Below are 12,434 nucleotides of genomic sequence, written 5' to 3'. Positions count from 1 at the left end.
CCCATTGGCTGCGTTGACAACATGAAATGTTAACGAACCGTGAGGCGGGCTGTGCCTCAGATCTTGAGATTTGCAGTAAAAGGTCATGAGATATTTAAAGCTAATAATGTGGTTGGGTTCTCTCCTTCCTCTTCTGTTTTGGAAGCATTAGAGCCATGTCTGTGAGCATTTGTAAAGGATAGAAACATTCTTCTTTGGAAAGGCAAGCAGAAGTGCTCCCACTATCCCAGGATTTTAAGAGCTGGGGCCACAGAGCCCCCAGTGCAGACATCTGTGCCAACTCTGCTGCTGGGCAGCTCTGATATGGGAATTTGACGACAGGAACGGTGGTTTGTAGGTATTGCCAAATATTTAGTAGTTGGGTTCGTTGGTGTGAGGAGGACATGGTCCTCTGGGCTGGCCACTGTCACTCATGTATTGGGGGTGGCTGCCAGGGTGGGCTCAGGCTCATCTCCCAAGGCAAAGCAACATTTTTCAGTCAAACAGGTGAATCTCACAGGCTGTCTCTGGAAGTTCCTGCCTTGGGCAGCCTGAAATAACCTGAAAGTGTGTGCTAATGCATATCCTGCCTGCAACGGGCAAGGAGGAGGGATGGAGCTGGGGAAGGTAATTAGTGCCACTGTCTGCCGCAGCTGCGTCCCCACCGGTGCGGCAGCAATGTCACTTTGCAGCGGGCGTGCTTCTTCGCACCCATTTGCATCCCCCTGTGCCTCTGCCGCTTTGCCGGCGCTCCCCCTCTTTGCAAGGCAACCTTGGCAGGGAGGTCACCCTGAGAGAGCTGGGTTACAGCTTCACGCCTGGTAGCTTTTATTGCGGCACTTCTCTCCCTTCCCCTCCCAGCTGCAAAGTCAGTGATTAAAAAGGGGAAAAAAAAAACCAACCAACAACCCAACAACACACCCCCCCACACACCCCCCAAAATAAAACAAGAGAACGAACTAATTGGTGGGAGCAAAATGTTGAGGCTGTAATAGTGTTGCTCACAGCTTGACATGGGACAGGGCTGGAGCAGAGGGTGCCTTGGAGGATAGAGGTGGGAAATGCTCAGAAATCACTTTTCCAGGGATGGAGCTGGGCTCAGGACCTTTGGCTGGCACTGTCTGCATGCTCTCAGTCCCCTTGAGAACTGCTAGTGACCTAAAAGCACTGAGCTCCCGGCAGGATTGGGCCTCCAAAGGCAGCTGTAAAGGTGCCACTGAGCAGCAGAGCACTCATGCATGCACCCATGTGCATACGCTCACCTGCATGCTTGCACAGCTGCACGCAGGTAGGATGGCACCAGCAAGCTTAGCTTTCCCTCCCCACACACAGACCATGCCCCGCGATGCCCATGCAAAGCTGCGCCCATCTGCTTTCACCCTCAGCCCCCTGCATCAGCATGGTAAATGCATCTGCAGGCAGCAGATGCCAGTGCCAGGCAGAGTTAGAGCTGGTGCTGAGCACCCTGAGCATCTCCGATGCCATCCTCCCTGCAGCCATAAGCGAAAGCGATCTCTGCCAGTTGTCACTTGGCAGGAGGGACAGTGCATTCAGAGAGAGAGTCTCATTATTAACGAGCTTATAGCTCCGCTTTCAAAGATGCTCTTTATTTTAAGCCAGAAGGGAGCCGTTCAGCTGCATCTGGTGTGACACAACCCAGGCTGCGGAGGAGCCCTGTGATAACTTGTCCTCCCAGACCGGCAGCAGGGCTGAGCTATGTGCAGCAGCAGCACAGCAGCCTTTGCGGGGAGCAGTGGTGACAGCAGGGACCACAGCTCAGACCCTGCTGGGCCCCTCCACGACCTGGCTGGCAGAGAATAAGGGAGAGGAGGGCCTGTCATTCACTTTTCCCAACCTTTTAGTTATTCCAGAGTTTGGGCAGAAAGTTTTGTCTGGTGTTAGCCCAACTGATTCCTGTGGTGCTGCAGGAGGAGGAGGTAATGAATGTCAGACCTCTTTGCTCTCCAGACATGTATTTGAAAGGGGAAAAGCAAAAGATTTCTTTTCCACTTCGCAATATCTTTTCGTGGGCTGCACTGGTTTTTTGCAGTGACCCTCCTGCACTTCCCAGCGGCAGGGTAGCTTGCTTGGGGGTTATTCCTGCTTTTGGTTTAGCCTGTTCCCCAGGGCACGTGGGATCCTGGCCACTTGTTGTAGGGAAAAGCGTCTGTGAAATTGAGCCCACTGGGGTGCCCCGTCCCCCTCCCATATCCCATTTCCCTCATTATCTAGGATAACCAGGGAGCATCCCGAGGTGGAAGAGGCTGCGAGGATGCAAGATGCACGGTGGACCCAGGCTGAGTGCTTATGAGGGGTTTCCTTTCACAAGCCCCTGCTCACTGTGGGTGGCACTGGCTGTGTAAGCAGATCACCTTCACCCTACAACAGCCAGGGTGCTCCTTTTATTTTGGGGAAGGAAGGCTCATCCATGCTCAACACAACATCTGGTACAGGCACGTATTCTCTGTCCTGGCATGCACAGGGGCAGTGTATCCCTGGCATGGGACAGAGGGGTGCTAGTCCCCAGTCAGCTCCCTGGCAGCAAATCCCCCCTTCCCACACCAGGAGCCACGCTGGGGAGCAGGAGGTGTCAAGGAATGGAAAGCAGAACCACGGCCGCCCCAGGGGAGCCAGCAAACACATTTTCATGTGGGATGCAGAGAAGGAGGCATCTGATCTCCCCTTCTCCCCCTCCGCCTCCTTCCAACACACACCCACCTCCAGCCCAGCTGCTGGGGCAGGGAGAATTGGGGTTTTCTTTCCCCCCATCCCCTTCCAAAGGCCATCTGGGCTTCAGACCTGCCTGTGCCTCATCCCGTTCACAAGTAATTGCTACCTGGTCACACTGGACCAGGAGCAGAGCCCGGGTGGTAACAGAGCACAGTGACCTTTTTTACTGCTGGGGCAGCCTGGCAGGGTGGGCTGGGGGTAGCGGGAGTCTGGAGGGGGGTATGCATGCCTTCCTTAACTCCTGCTGTGCCAAGCGCTGCAAGGCACTGCCACAAGTTTGCAGGCAGGGACTGGGACAAGGGCACACATGGATGTCCCTTGTTGGGGTGAAGGGGGTGGGTGGCTCGTGTAGATGTTCCCAGGCTCGCAGAACATGTGTAGGGGGGACCAACACAGACAGGAAGAAAGCCGAGCACTGGGAAATCCCCTCCACCTTCCTGGAGTGTGTGTCCCCATCCCATAAATGTGGCACCAGCCCCTGGGCTCATCCTAATGTCTGGAGCTGTGGGTGGGCACTGGCTGTCCTTGGTAGCCCCATTATCTCTCCAAGCAGGTTGATGGGGGTATGTGGCCATGGCAGGGAATGGGATCCCAGCCCACACTGTTCTCTGCAAGCTGTCAGCTGAATTACTGGGTTCAAGGGCTTTTTTTCATTTTTCTCTCTCTCTCTTTCTCTTTTTTTTTTTTTTAATGCTAATAGCTCTGCATTGCACTGGCTACTGATCCCTCATTAATCTGGGCAGCGCTTCACAGCCAGCCAGAGTGACTTTTGGCAGGTGCACAAAGGCAGGCAGTGACATGCAGACCCCCCCCCCCGGCCAAAAAAATTACCATGCGCAGCCTTCCTCCAACTTTTGTCTCTGTGTGGTGGGGACGCGGATTAAGGAATTTCTCCCTCTGCCTTTGATGCTGTGTGTCCATCCGTCCCTCCATGACCTCCCCAGTGTCCCCCCCTCTCCCTGGCTCTCCCTGCCTGTGTCCAGTTGGACCCGGTCCCATGTGCTTTCCCATCTGCTGCTGTGCTTCTGTGCTGAGCCATGGGCACCCACCCAGGGATTTTCTCACCCACCATGGCAAATGTTGGATGTGTCCCCCAGCTGCCCAGCTCAGAAGTCCTTCATGCAGGCAGATGACTTATGTGTGGGGAGAGATAGATACTGTCTTCTATGCCTTCTCTTTTTGTCTGCTGTCTAAAGAGGAACTTAGAGCAGTATCCTCCCAGGTCCTACAAGGAAGGTCCTCCACATCCTCCAGCCTGGGTCCTGGGGAATATGCCTCCAAGTCAAGACATAGCCTCAACCTCATTGTGCCTGCAACACCCCATCTGCAAACACTGAGCTACAGGCTGACTGTGACTGGAGGGAGGCAGAAATTGCTCCCAAGGGAAAGCAGTCAGCTGGGAGGGCTCTTTGGGATGGAGAAAATGCTCCGGATGGAGCAGCAGCCTGGTTGGACCAGCAGGACCACAGTGGGGCTGGTCTGCCTGCAGCCTTACTGCTGCAGGGATCAACCAGGGGGGCTCAGAGAAGGCTGAAAGACCTATAGAGACCCCCCCACAGCCTGGATCTTCCCAAGCCCTGTGCTTGTTCCCTGCTTCCGAGGCACCCCCAGCACAGTACAGGCCAAGCTGGAAGAAACAGGCTTTACAGGAGGCTGGCAGCTCACACAGTGATGTTTCATTTAATTTAATTGTCATTAGGAATTAATGAAAACAGCCTGTCACCTCTGAGGACCCTGATCTAGCTTGGGCTTTGGTCCTGGGCTGAGGAGGGCTGGAGTTTGGTGGAGTTGGTGGGATGGGTCTCAGTCAAAACCCAAACCCTCAACAGGTTGGAGGATGCACAGCTGTGTCCTGCAGGAGAAACTGGCATCCTCCTCATCTTCTTTTCCCCATACTCCCTTCTGCCCAGACTGCAAGGATTTAAGTTTTCACCTATCCCATAAGTGGAATGGTCCAAATCCCTTTTCCTGCAGAATGGGCTATGCTCAGCCCCAAGATGGGAGCAGCCACCCCCCTGGTATAGACTGTGTTGAGGACCTGCGAGGTGCTATACAGGACTGCTCTAAGCCTGACCCTGTTATCTAGACAAGATGCAGCACCTGTCACTCCAGGACTGGGCTCTCAGACTCTCTGGTGTGCTGAAAACTCAGGGAGACCCTGCTCAGAGCCCACCAGGGTCACTGGGCTCATCTGCCCCCCATACCAGGCTCCAGCCAGGATCTGACCTTGGACCCCCTTAGAGGGCACCCTGGGTAGCTGCCCATGTGCCAAGGGGTCAGACCCAATGGTGAGACACAGGCTAGGAAGGTGTCTCCTGGATTGTAGGGACAGATTCAGGCACCAGCTGTCACAGTGCTTTGGCTAACGGTGGCTTAAGTTTTAGGCACATCTCAGCTTGGCACAAGTCCTGCAGTGAAACCACTGGTACCCCATTTGCATGGTGCAAAGAGAGGCAAGAGTCAGCCTCCCCCCATCCAGCCCCAAAATCTGCAGCGATGAGATGCACGCACACCTTTCTCTATGCTGCTCCCCTCCTGAGGTTTGGTAGCAGCTTCACACTTTGCGGGCAGCAGGAGGCCCTTTGCTCCCTGACGGCTGGTGGGGGGACTGGACCGGCTGGACCTGCCTCCAGATGTGCTCTAGATGTGGGGCTCCTGTGGGCTCAGGCTGGGCAGCACGAGCAGCTGGGAGCACAGAGCCCAAGGGCTCCTCTGTGCGAGGCAGCAGGCTGGATGCAGCCCTGGGAGGGAGTAGGGAAGGAAAGGCTGTCACCTGGAGCAAGAAAGCAAAATTTCCCCCCCTCCCTAGGGGAGATGTAGGGATGTCCCAGAGAGGCTCTAAAAGCTGTGGAGGGGGTTGCAGTTTGCATGACAAAGGAATTAAATTTGTGCTGGGGTGTTACACATGCTGTACTGGGGAGACTGGGAAAAGGCTGGGTCTTTCTCAAGGTGGGTTCCTGCTTTTCAGGTACCCTTGCAGGCAATAGGGTGAAATTAACCACACCAGCCCCTGCCCAGGCCATCGCATACATCCCTGGTGTGCACACCATCCTGCACGCATAAAGCCACAGTGCTAGGGCATTCTCAACCTGCAGGTGCATTGGCCCAGGTACCCCTGGGCACCCCAACAGTGTAGCTTCTCTCTCATTGGGCTTCAGCATGTGATCAAGGACCAGACAGAAGCTTTCGGCTGCGTCTTGCTCCTTTTGTTGAACTGAGTTCTTAATAAAACTCCTGTTTTGGTGCTCCCCAGGGCAGTAGAATCCTGAGCCTGACCTCCAGGGTGGTTGGGGAGGTGTGGAGGGCTCCATGCAGGTTGTACCATGAAGTTCCCCCCACCTGTGAAATGTCACTTGCTCTGCTTGAGCATGAGCCCCTGGCTGAGCACCAGTGCTCACAGATGGGCTGTGTCAGGCCCACACCATCCCTCATCCCCCCAGCATTTTTATTATCAACATGTGTCTGGAAACAAGGTGGTTTGTGTCAGCCAGGGCACAGGGGAAGGACAAGGGATGCCCCACGTCCCCCCTGTGTCATGCACAGGCAGTGCAAGGGGGAGAATGAAGCTAGCAGTGTGTTGGTCCTCAGCCTTCAAGACTGGGTGGAGGGTGCAGTGCTCCTGCCCTAGTCCCCTCCTTGCCATCAGGACCCTGAGGCCAAGCCTGGCTCCATCCCTAGAAGGTCAGCAGGGTACTGAGCCCTCTTCCTCTATCACACAGGTGTGTTTGCTCACTGGTGGCTGTGCAATGGGGGTGTGTTTCTGCTTAGAACCTGCATCTCACTGCGCTCAAGCTAAGCTTCAAGTGGATCAGAGATCCCTGGGAGCTGTGGACACAGTCTGGGGTTAAACCATTGCACCAGCAGCCACATCCTCAGAAGGATGGCAGGATCTCCTGTGGCCCAGACACCAGTGACAAAAGGACAGAGGGAATTTTTCTAGGAAAGACAGCTGGACACAGCTTGATCCTTGTTCAAGGGCCCAGCCAGAGGGATGCAAGCCAAGCCAGTGGGACACCGGCAGGCAGAGAATCAGGGTAGACAGAGGTGTGCTGGTGGGGGAAGTCTCCTCCCAGCACTGGCAGTGATGCCCAGAAAGTGTGCACACACCCCAGCTGCTGCCCTGGATTTTCAGCTCCCAGACAGCCACCCTAACATGTCTGAGCAGAGCCTGCCCGCACATCTGCTAGTTTCTGGTGACCTCTAGAGGAAGCTGCTCCACTCCGGCACCATCAGTTTGAGATCAGAACGGGGATTCACCAGACCTTTGGCTTAGCTGCAGCTGAAACATCCTCCCCCTGCATCCTGTCCTGGGCTCATGACTCTGCCCCAAACCCCGTAGCACTTCCCAAAGTCCTGCAAAAGTCTTGTTATCATCCTCTAGCTGAGCTAACCACGCTGACCATCTTACACCTCCCAGTGCCGGGGCTTCCTCTGACCACCCTCCCCTCCCCGCTGCTGCCCTCAGGTTGAGCTGTCAGATGGGACATCACACACCATCACGGATGCCTATGCTGGCAAGGAGTACATCATCCAGGTGGCGGCCAAAGACAATGACATTGGAACGTGGAGTGATTGGAGCGTGGCTGTCCATGCCACCCCCTGGACGGAGGAGCCCAAGCATCTCACCACGGAGGCCCAGGTCACAGGTGAGAGCCCCCCTCCCAGTACAGACAAGCTGTGCCCACAGCAGGGGAGGAACCCAGGAGTTCTGGCTGAGGGTCCCCCCTGTCCAGCTCTGTACAAGTTTCAATCCCAGCAGAGAAGATCCTCCCACCCTGAAGGGGGGGATGCAGCCCTTCACCCTACACTTTTCCCCCACCTGTGGCCCTGGCAGCAGATGCAACTGTGGCCCAAGGGTGCTGACTCAGCTTGCCTGCCTCCAGCATCCTCCTTGCCAGGATGCTTGGGGTGTGACAACAAAGCTCAGGGATGATGATGTTGATGACAATTATTATTATTATCATTATTATTTTTCTTCCGTGGAGCTCTGCCCCACTCCAGCCCTCCCTCTCCAGTCCTACCCCCTCCACACCTCTGACCCCACACAATGGCTCGGAGTGATGCCAATTCAAAATAAAAGCCACGAAGTTAACAAGCCTCTGTTTCTATGAAAGAGCTGGGACTGTGTCCAAATGAGCGTTGTCAGCCCTGTGTTTCCCAGAAAGGCTAGAGCAGACTGTGCTGGTTCCCCTGACTGGCACTGGCAGTGAGGCGGGGGGAAGCACTGTTGTTCAGACAAGCAGGCAGGCAAACAGGCAGTGACCAGGCTTCTAGCTGGGGCCGTGCATGTGAGCTGACCAGATGTGCATGTGGGGAGGGGGGGTTGCTCAGTGCCCACACCCTCCAAGACCAGCTCTGTGTGCAGACCCCAGCACATGGGTGCAAGCCGTGCTCTGCCAGAGCCATGACAAAGCTCTGTAGGCCCTGGTGATGGTCCCTGCATGGGGATGCGGTAGATGCAGACCCCACTGCCAGCAGGTGGAGGTGCCCCCTACACAGAGACAATGCCCACCTTACAGAAACAGCACCCAGTAGAGCACCTATTCTGGGTGTTCTATAGTTCAGGCAGCAGTAGGGAATTGCAGCCCCTCATCCTCAGGGGGATGAGCTCCCTCAAGGAGTGCAGGCACACCCTGCAGCAGTCCTGGTGTCAGGGTTTTGGGTTTGCTTCTATACCCAGCTGCGTCGTGCTAAATGCAAATACCACTACCAACGGCACCTGCCTGCTCCCTGTGCAGGCACATGCATGTCCCTCGCACACATGTCCCTGTGCATGCATCAGGCTGCAGCCATGCAAGACTGATGCGGAACACACTGGGTCCAGGCTGACCCTCACCGTGACACCTCAGTGGAGTTGAAAGATGCCACAACAGACCTGCTCTGGCCCCTAGCATCCCCAGCAACCGTCTCCCCAGACTGTCTGATGGGGGGATACTCTGGGACCCTCTGGATGTGACCAAAACTGCCTTAGCCTGACTGCCTATCCAAGACCTTGCTGCAAACCTGCAGCCCTCCACAGGGCAGACAACCCATCTGGTCCTGTACAGAGGAGGGCAAGCCCTGTGAGCCAGCCCAGCATCCACAGCCATGTCTGGGATGTTGCCTGTGAACAGGGGATGCTCTCTGCTGAGCACTTGTGGCCATGTCATCATGACTTCTTAGCCAAAATTCCCACAGAGGTGATTGACAGAGCAGCCCAGCTGGGCAGGATTGGGACTGGGAGAGATGCCCAGCTCTGCCTCGTGGTGCAAGGATCTCTGAGCACTAAGTCTCAGTGTCAGAGCAGGGAAAGTCTCATGGACCACACAATCCCATGGCTCATCATCCCAGCCCCTCAGCTCAGCCCTAACGTGGCATGGCAGTGAGAGGAACAATTTGGGGACAGTATGGTGCCATGTCTCCACCACTTGGGGAGTGGGGCTGCCCCTACAGGATGCATCCCGGGGCACCCCAGCTCCCCTTGCCATCCACTCTCCCTCCCTGCAGAGACAACAAGCGCTAGCACCTCCTCTTTCATGCCGCCCCCCACCACCAAGATCTGCGACAAGGGGGCCGTGGTGGGCAGTGGGGCCGTGGCAGTGTGTTGGACAGCTGGACTGGTCTTGGCTGCCTATGGTGTCCTCTTTATTTAGTGAGTATCTCGCAAACTGGGGGCATAAGAGATGGGAAGTGGGTGCTGGGAAAGGGCAGGGATATAGGGACCCCAGAGGCTCCAGTGTGGTTGGGAAGGGGATGCTCCAACCAGGCTGTGGGTAGAGGGCATTAAGAATGAGCCATTTGGAGTTTTCTTGCAGTTTTTTGTAAATGCACCAAATCTGGCTGCTTTTCCAGATTGGGTGTTTTGGTGGAGATCTCAAAAACGGCTTTTTAAACATTTTCTGCAAAACCTGCAAAGGGGTCGGTCTTTGATGCCTTGTTCTCAGGAGCCCTCTGGTTTTTTAAAAGGCAAATCATGAGGAAATCTAAGGCCTTTGTGTAGTGGTAGAAGAAGAATTGTCCAAAATCAGAAAAATCAAAGATGCATCTCAAAAAAGTCCTTGGTTTGGCAGGCTGGAGAGCCCCAAAATGCCCCGTTCCACTCCAGACCCAGGCTGCTGTCTCATGGGTCCCCCCCACACCCTTTCACTGTACCCACACTGCATGAAGACTATGGGATTGATCCTGGCAGCAGCCAGGTGTGTCACTTTTTGGGGATAAAGACTGTGTCACTTGTCCTTCGGTGACCAAGGAAGAGCTATCACAAGGCAGCTCCCATGGGTGCGGGGTCCTTTGCTCCTTTGCTGTGTCATGTCCACATGTGACATTAGTGGTGGCAATGGGAGCCAGGGGTGGATGGCCAGTGTCCAATCCTGGGAGGAGGAGGTGGAAGTGATGGGTTTGGGCACCTGGGTTCTGGAAAGGGGTGAATTTCCCCGTGGAAAAAGGCCAAATTTTGCTTCAGTGTGTCCCCTCGGTGTCTGGGCATGGCTGAGCAGGACTGGTGACCCCTCTCCTCCCTGCTCGCAGATCCCCATCTGTCCATCCATCGCAGCCCAGCGCAGACGCCTTCTCACCGCCCACCGCCGCCGTCACCATCCCGCCACCCCCTTCCCGGGTTGAGTCTCTTATCTCTTCGATTTTGCACACGTTGAGGACGTATCACGCTTCTCGCCATCGCTTCGGAGGAGGACAGAGCCGCTGCCGTCCCCTGGGGAGCCACAAAATCCTCTCCCAGCCCGGAGCGAGGAGACGCACTTGTCCCCCCCATCCCTGTCCCCCTTTCCCCAGCAAGGCGAAGCGAGCCTGGGCACCATGTCACAGCTGAGGACCCCCCTCATACAGCTAACCCCCCCCACGCCAAAGACGTGCCCGCCGCCCCGCTGCCCCCCCAGGTGACAGGGAGCGTGACGGTGCACTGAGAAAAGGGGATATGAAAATGGGGGGGGTGGTGAGGGGAATGATGCTCCCAGCTGTGTACCCCCTTATGGCAGAAGGGGGTTCCCCAAGGACCGGACTCGCTCCCCCAAGCTCTTGACCATGTGGTGAAGCTTGAGGGGTGCACGGGTGGGGGGTGTTGGTCTCATCTGAGGGGATGATAGAGAGAAAAACCGGTGACTTTCACAAGTGTGGTGGAGAGCAAGGAGCTGGCAGGGTTTTAATGGAAAAAAAAAAAAAAAGGAAATGAAACACCAATAAAACCCTCCTGCCCCTTGCTGAGCACCTGGGAGAGCTGTTTCTTCAGCTCCCCCCCACCCCCGCAGCACCCTGCAGGAGCCTTCGCCACCCCTAACCCCATCCCCACATCACCCCTAAACTTTTAACCACGTTGGATACAGGGAATCACCCCCGTTGACGTCTTTGTCTCATTCTCCAACAGAAGCAGAATAGCTCTGCTGTTGCCTTTAGAGCTGGAGCCCTGCAGACCTGTCCCCTGCTGTCCCCCGCTGTCCCTGGCTGTCCCTGTGCCTGCTCTGCTCTCCTCCCCATCCTGCCCCAAACCCTGTTTTGTAAAGACACCTCCTCTTGCCCCTGCCTGGACCCAAGCGCAGTATTTAATACCGTACGTCCTAGTATTCCCACTGTTGACATGCTGTATTTGAATTTTTTATAGATGTATATATATAAAAAAAAAAATCAAAAAAAAATATAGAGGGGATAAAAAAAAAGCTCACACCGAGACAATGCACACACACGCGCGCGCACACACACACACACACACACACACACGCACCAGGAGAGACGGTCTTCATTAAACAATCATTTCATGATGGCTGCAGCTCTGGGTATTATTTCCCCTCTGGCTGGAGTGGGTGGGTTCAGCTGCCTGCTCCCACATGTGGTGCTGGCTATGATGGGGAGGACCTGGGGATGGCAGTGAGCGGGACACCGACACTCTGGAGCCTGCCCCAGTTGAAGCCATAACATCATCTCCCCAGGGGCTTGAGGGGACCCCAAAACTGGCCTTCAGGACATCCTGAGAAGGTGCAAGGAGGATGCCCACCCCTGGAAACCCCTGGTGATATAAAGGGGATGGTTGTCACCACCCTGTGTGGCAACCATGCTGTGATGGGAATGTGCCTCGAGTCCCCATTCACATGCCCTGGGGGATCCCATGTGTCCCCAGGCTCTGGCTGCACCTTAACACCTCTCAGCAGGCAGGAGGATGGAGACCTGCCTGAACCCCACTGCAGCCCAGAGGCTGGAGGTGGCACGTAGTCCCAATTAATGCATTTTCCTTGTCTGATTAATAATTTCATGTTAGGAAAATGTTACTGGCCCAGATGCTCTGAATTAAACTTCCATCAGGGCAAGGCTCACAGGGACCTGGTGCAGGGGCAATGGGTACATCAAATCATGCTGTGTCGGGGTCTGGCCTCTCCCCATGTGCCTGGCTTGTGAGCACCAACTGGAGCAGAGATGTCATTGAGCTGCAGTTCATCCCAGGGCGAAAAAGTTCAATTGTTTAAGCAAATTGCCGGGAGGGAGGGAGGGAGGGAGGGAGAGAGGGAGGGAGGATGTGAAGGAGTCACAGCCCTAGCTCTACAAAGCCTGAAGGCAGCACCAAGCCAGTCACTAACTCCTTCCAAGCACTTGCTGTGATTTTAACCATACTGGGGCTTTATTACAGGAGAGCTCAGTCCCATGCAGCCCTGCCTTCGGCTCAGCAGTGCTGGCAGCAGCACTGGCTTGGTTCACTGGTTAATGTTCCATTACCAGACAACATGCCTCCGTCATTTATTAATGTT

At 55.4% G+C, this 12,434-nt stretch overlaps 1 protein-coding gene across 9 annotated transcripts in view; it reads left to right on the top strand.

Annotated features, from left to right (window-relative positions):
* The window catches only part of CNTFR (ciliary neurotrophic factor receptor), a 197,828-nt gene extending 186,495 nt beyond the window's left edge, over positions 1-11,333 (top strand). For all 9 annotated transcript variants that reach the window (XM_026865928.1, XM_026865933.1, XM_026865934.1 and 6 more), the window contains 3 exons: positions 7,175-7,355; positions 9,196-9,340; positions 10,216-11,333. In XM_026865928.1, the coding sequence (XP_026721729.1) occupies positions 7,175-7,355; positions 9,196-9,340; position 10,216 (327 nt within the window). In that variant the 3' untranslated portion in view covers positions 10,217-11,333. The remainder of the gene's footprint in view (positions 1-7,174; positions 7,356-9,195; positions 9,341-10,215) is intronic.
* Positions 11,334-12,434: the final 1,101 nt, after the last annotated feature.

Source organism: Athene cunicularia (genome assembly GCF_003259725.1).
Source record: "Athene cunicularia isolate RWA chromosome Z unlocalized genomic scaffold, athCun1 chrZ_part1, whole genome shotgun sequence".
In the NCBI taxonomy this organism is placed as follows: domain Eukaryota; kingdom Metazoa; phylum Chordata; class Aves; order Strigiformes; family Strigidae; genus Athene; species Athene cunicularia.
The sequence above is the reverse complement of the archived record's forward strand: the minus strand, read 5'-3'. Positions and strand labels throughout refer to the sequence as shown.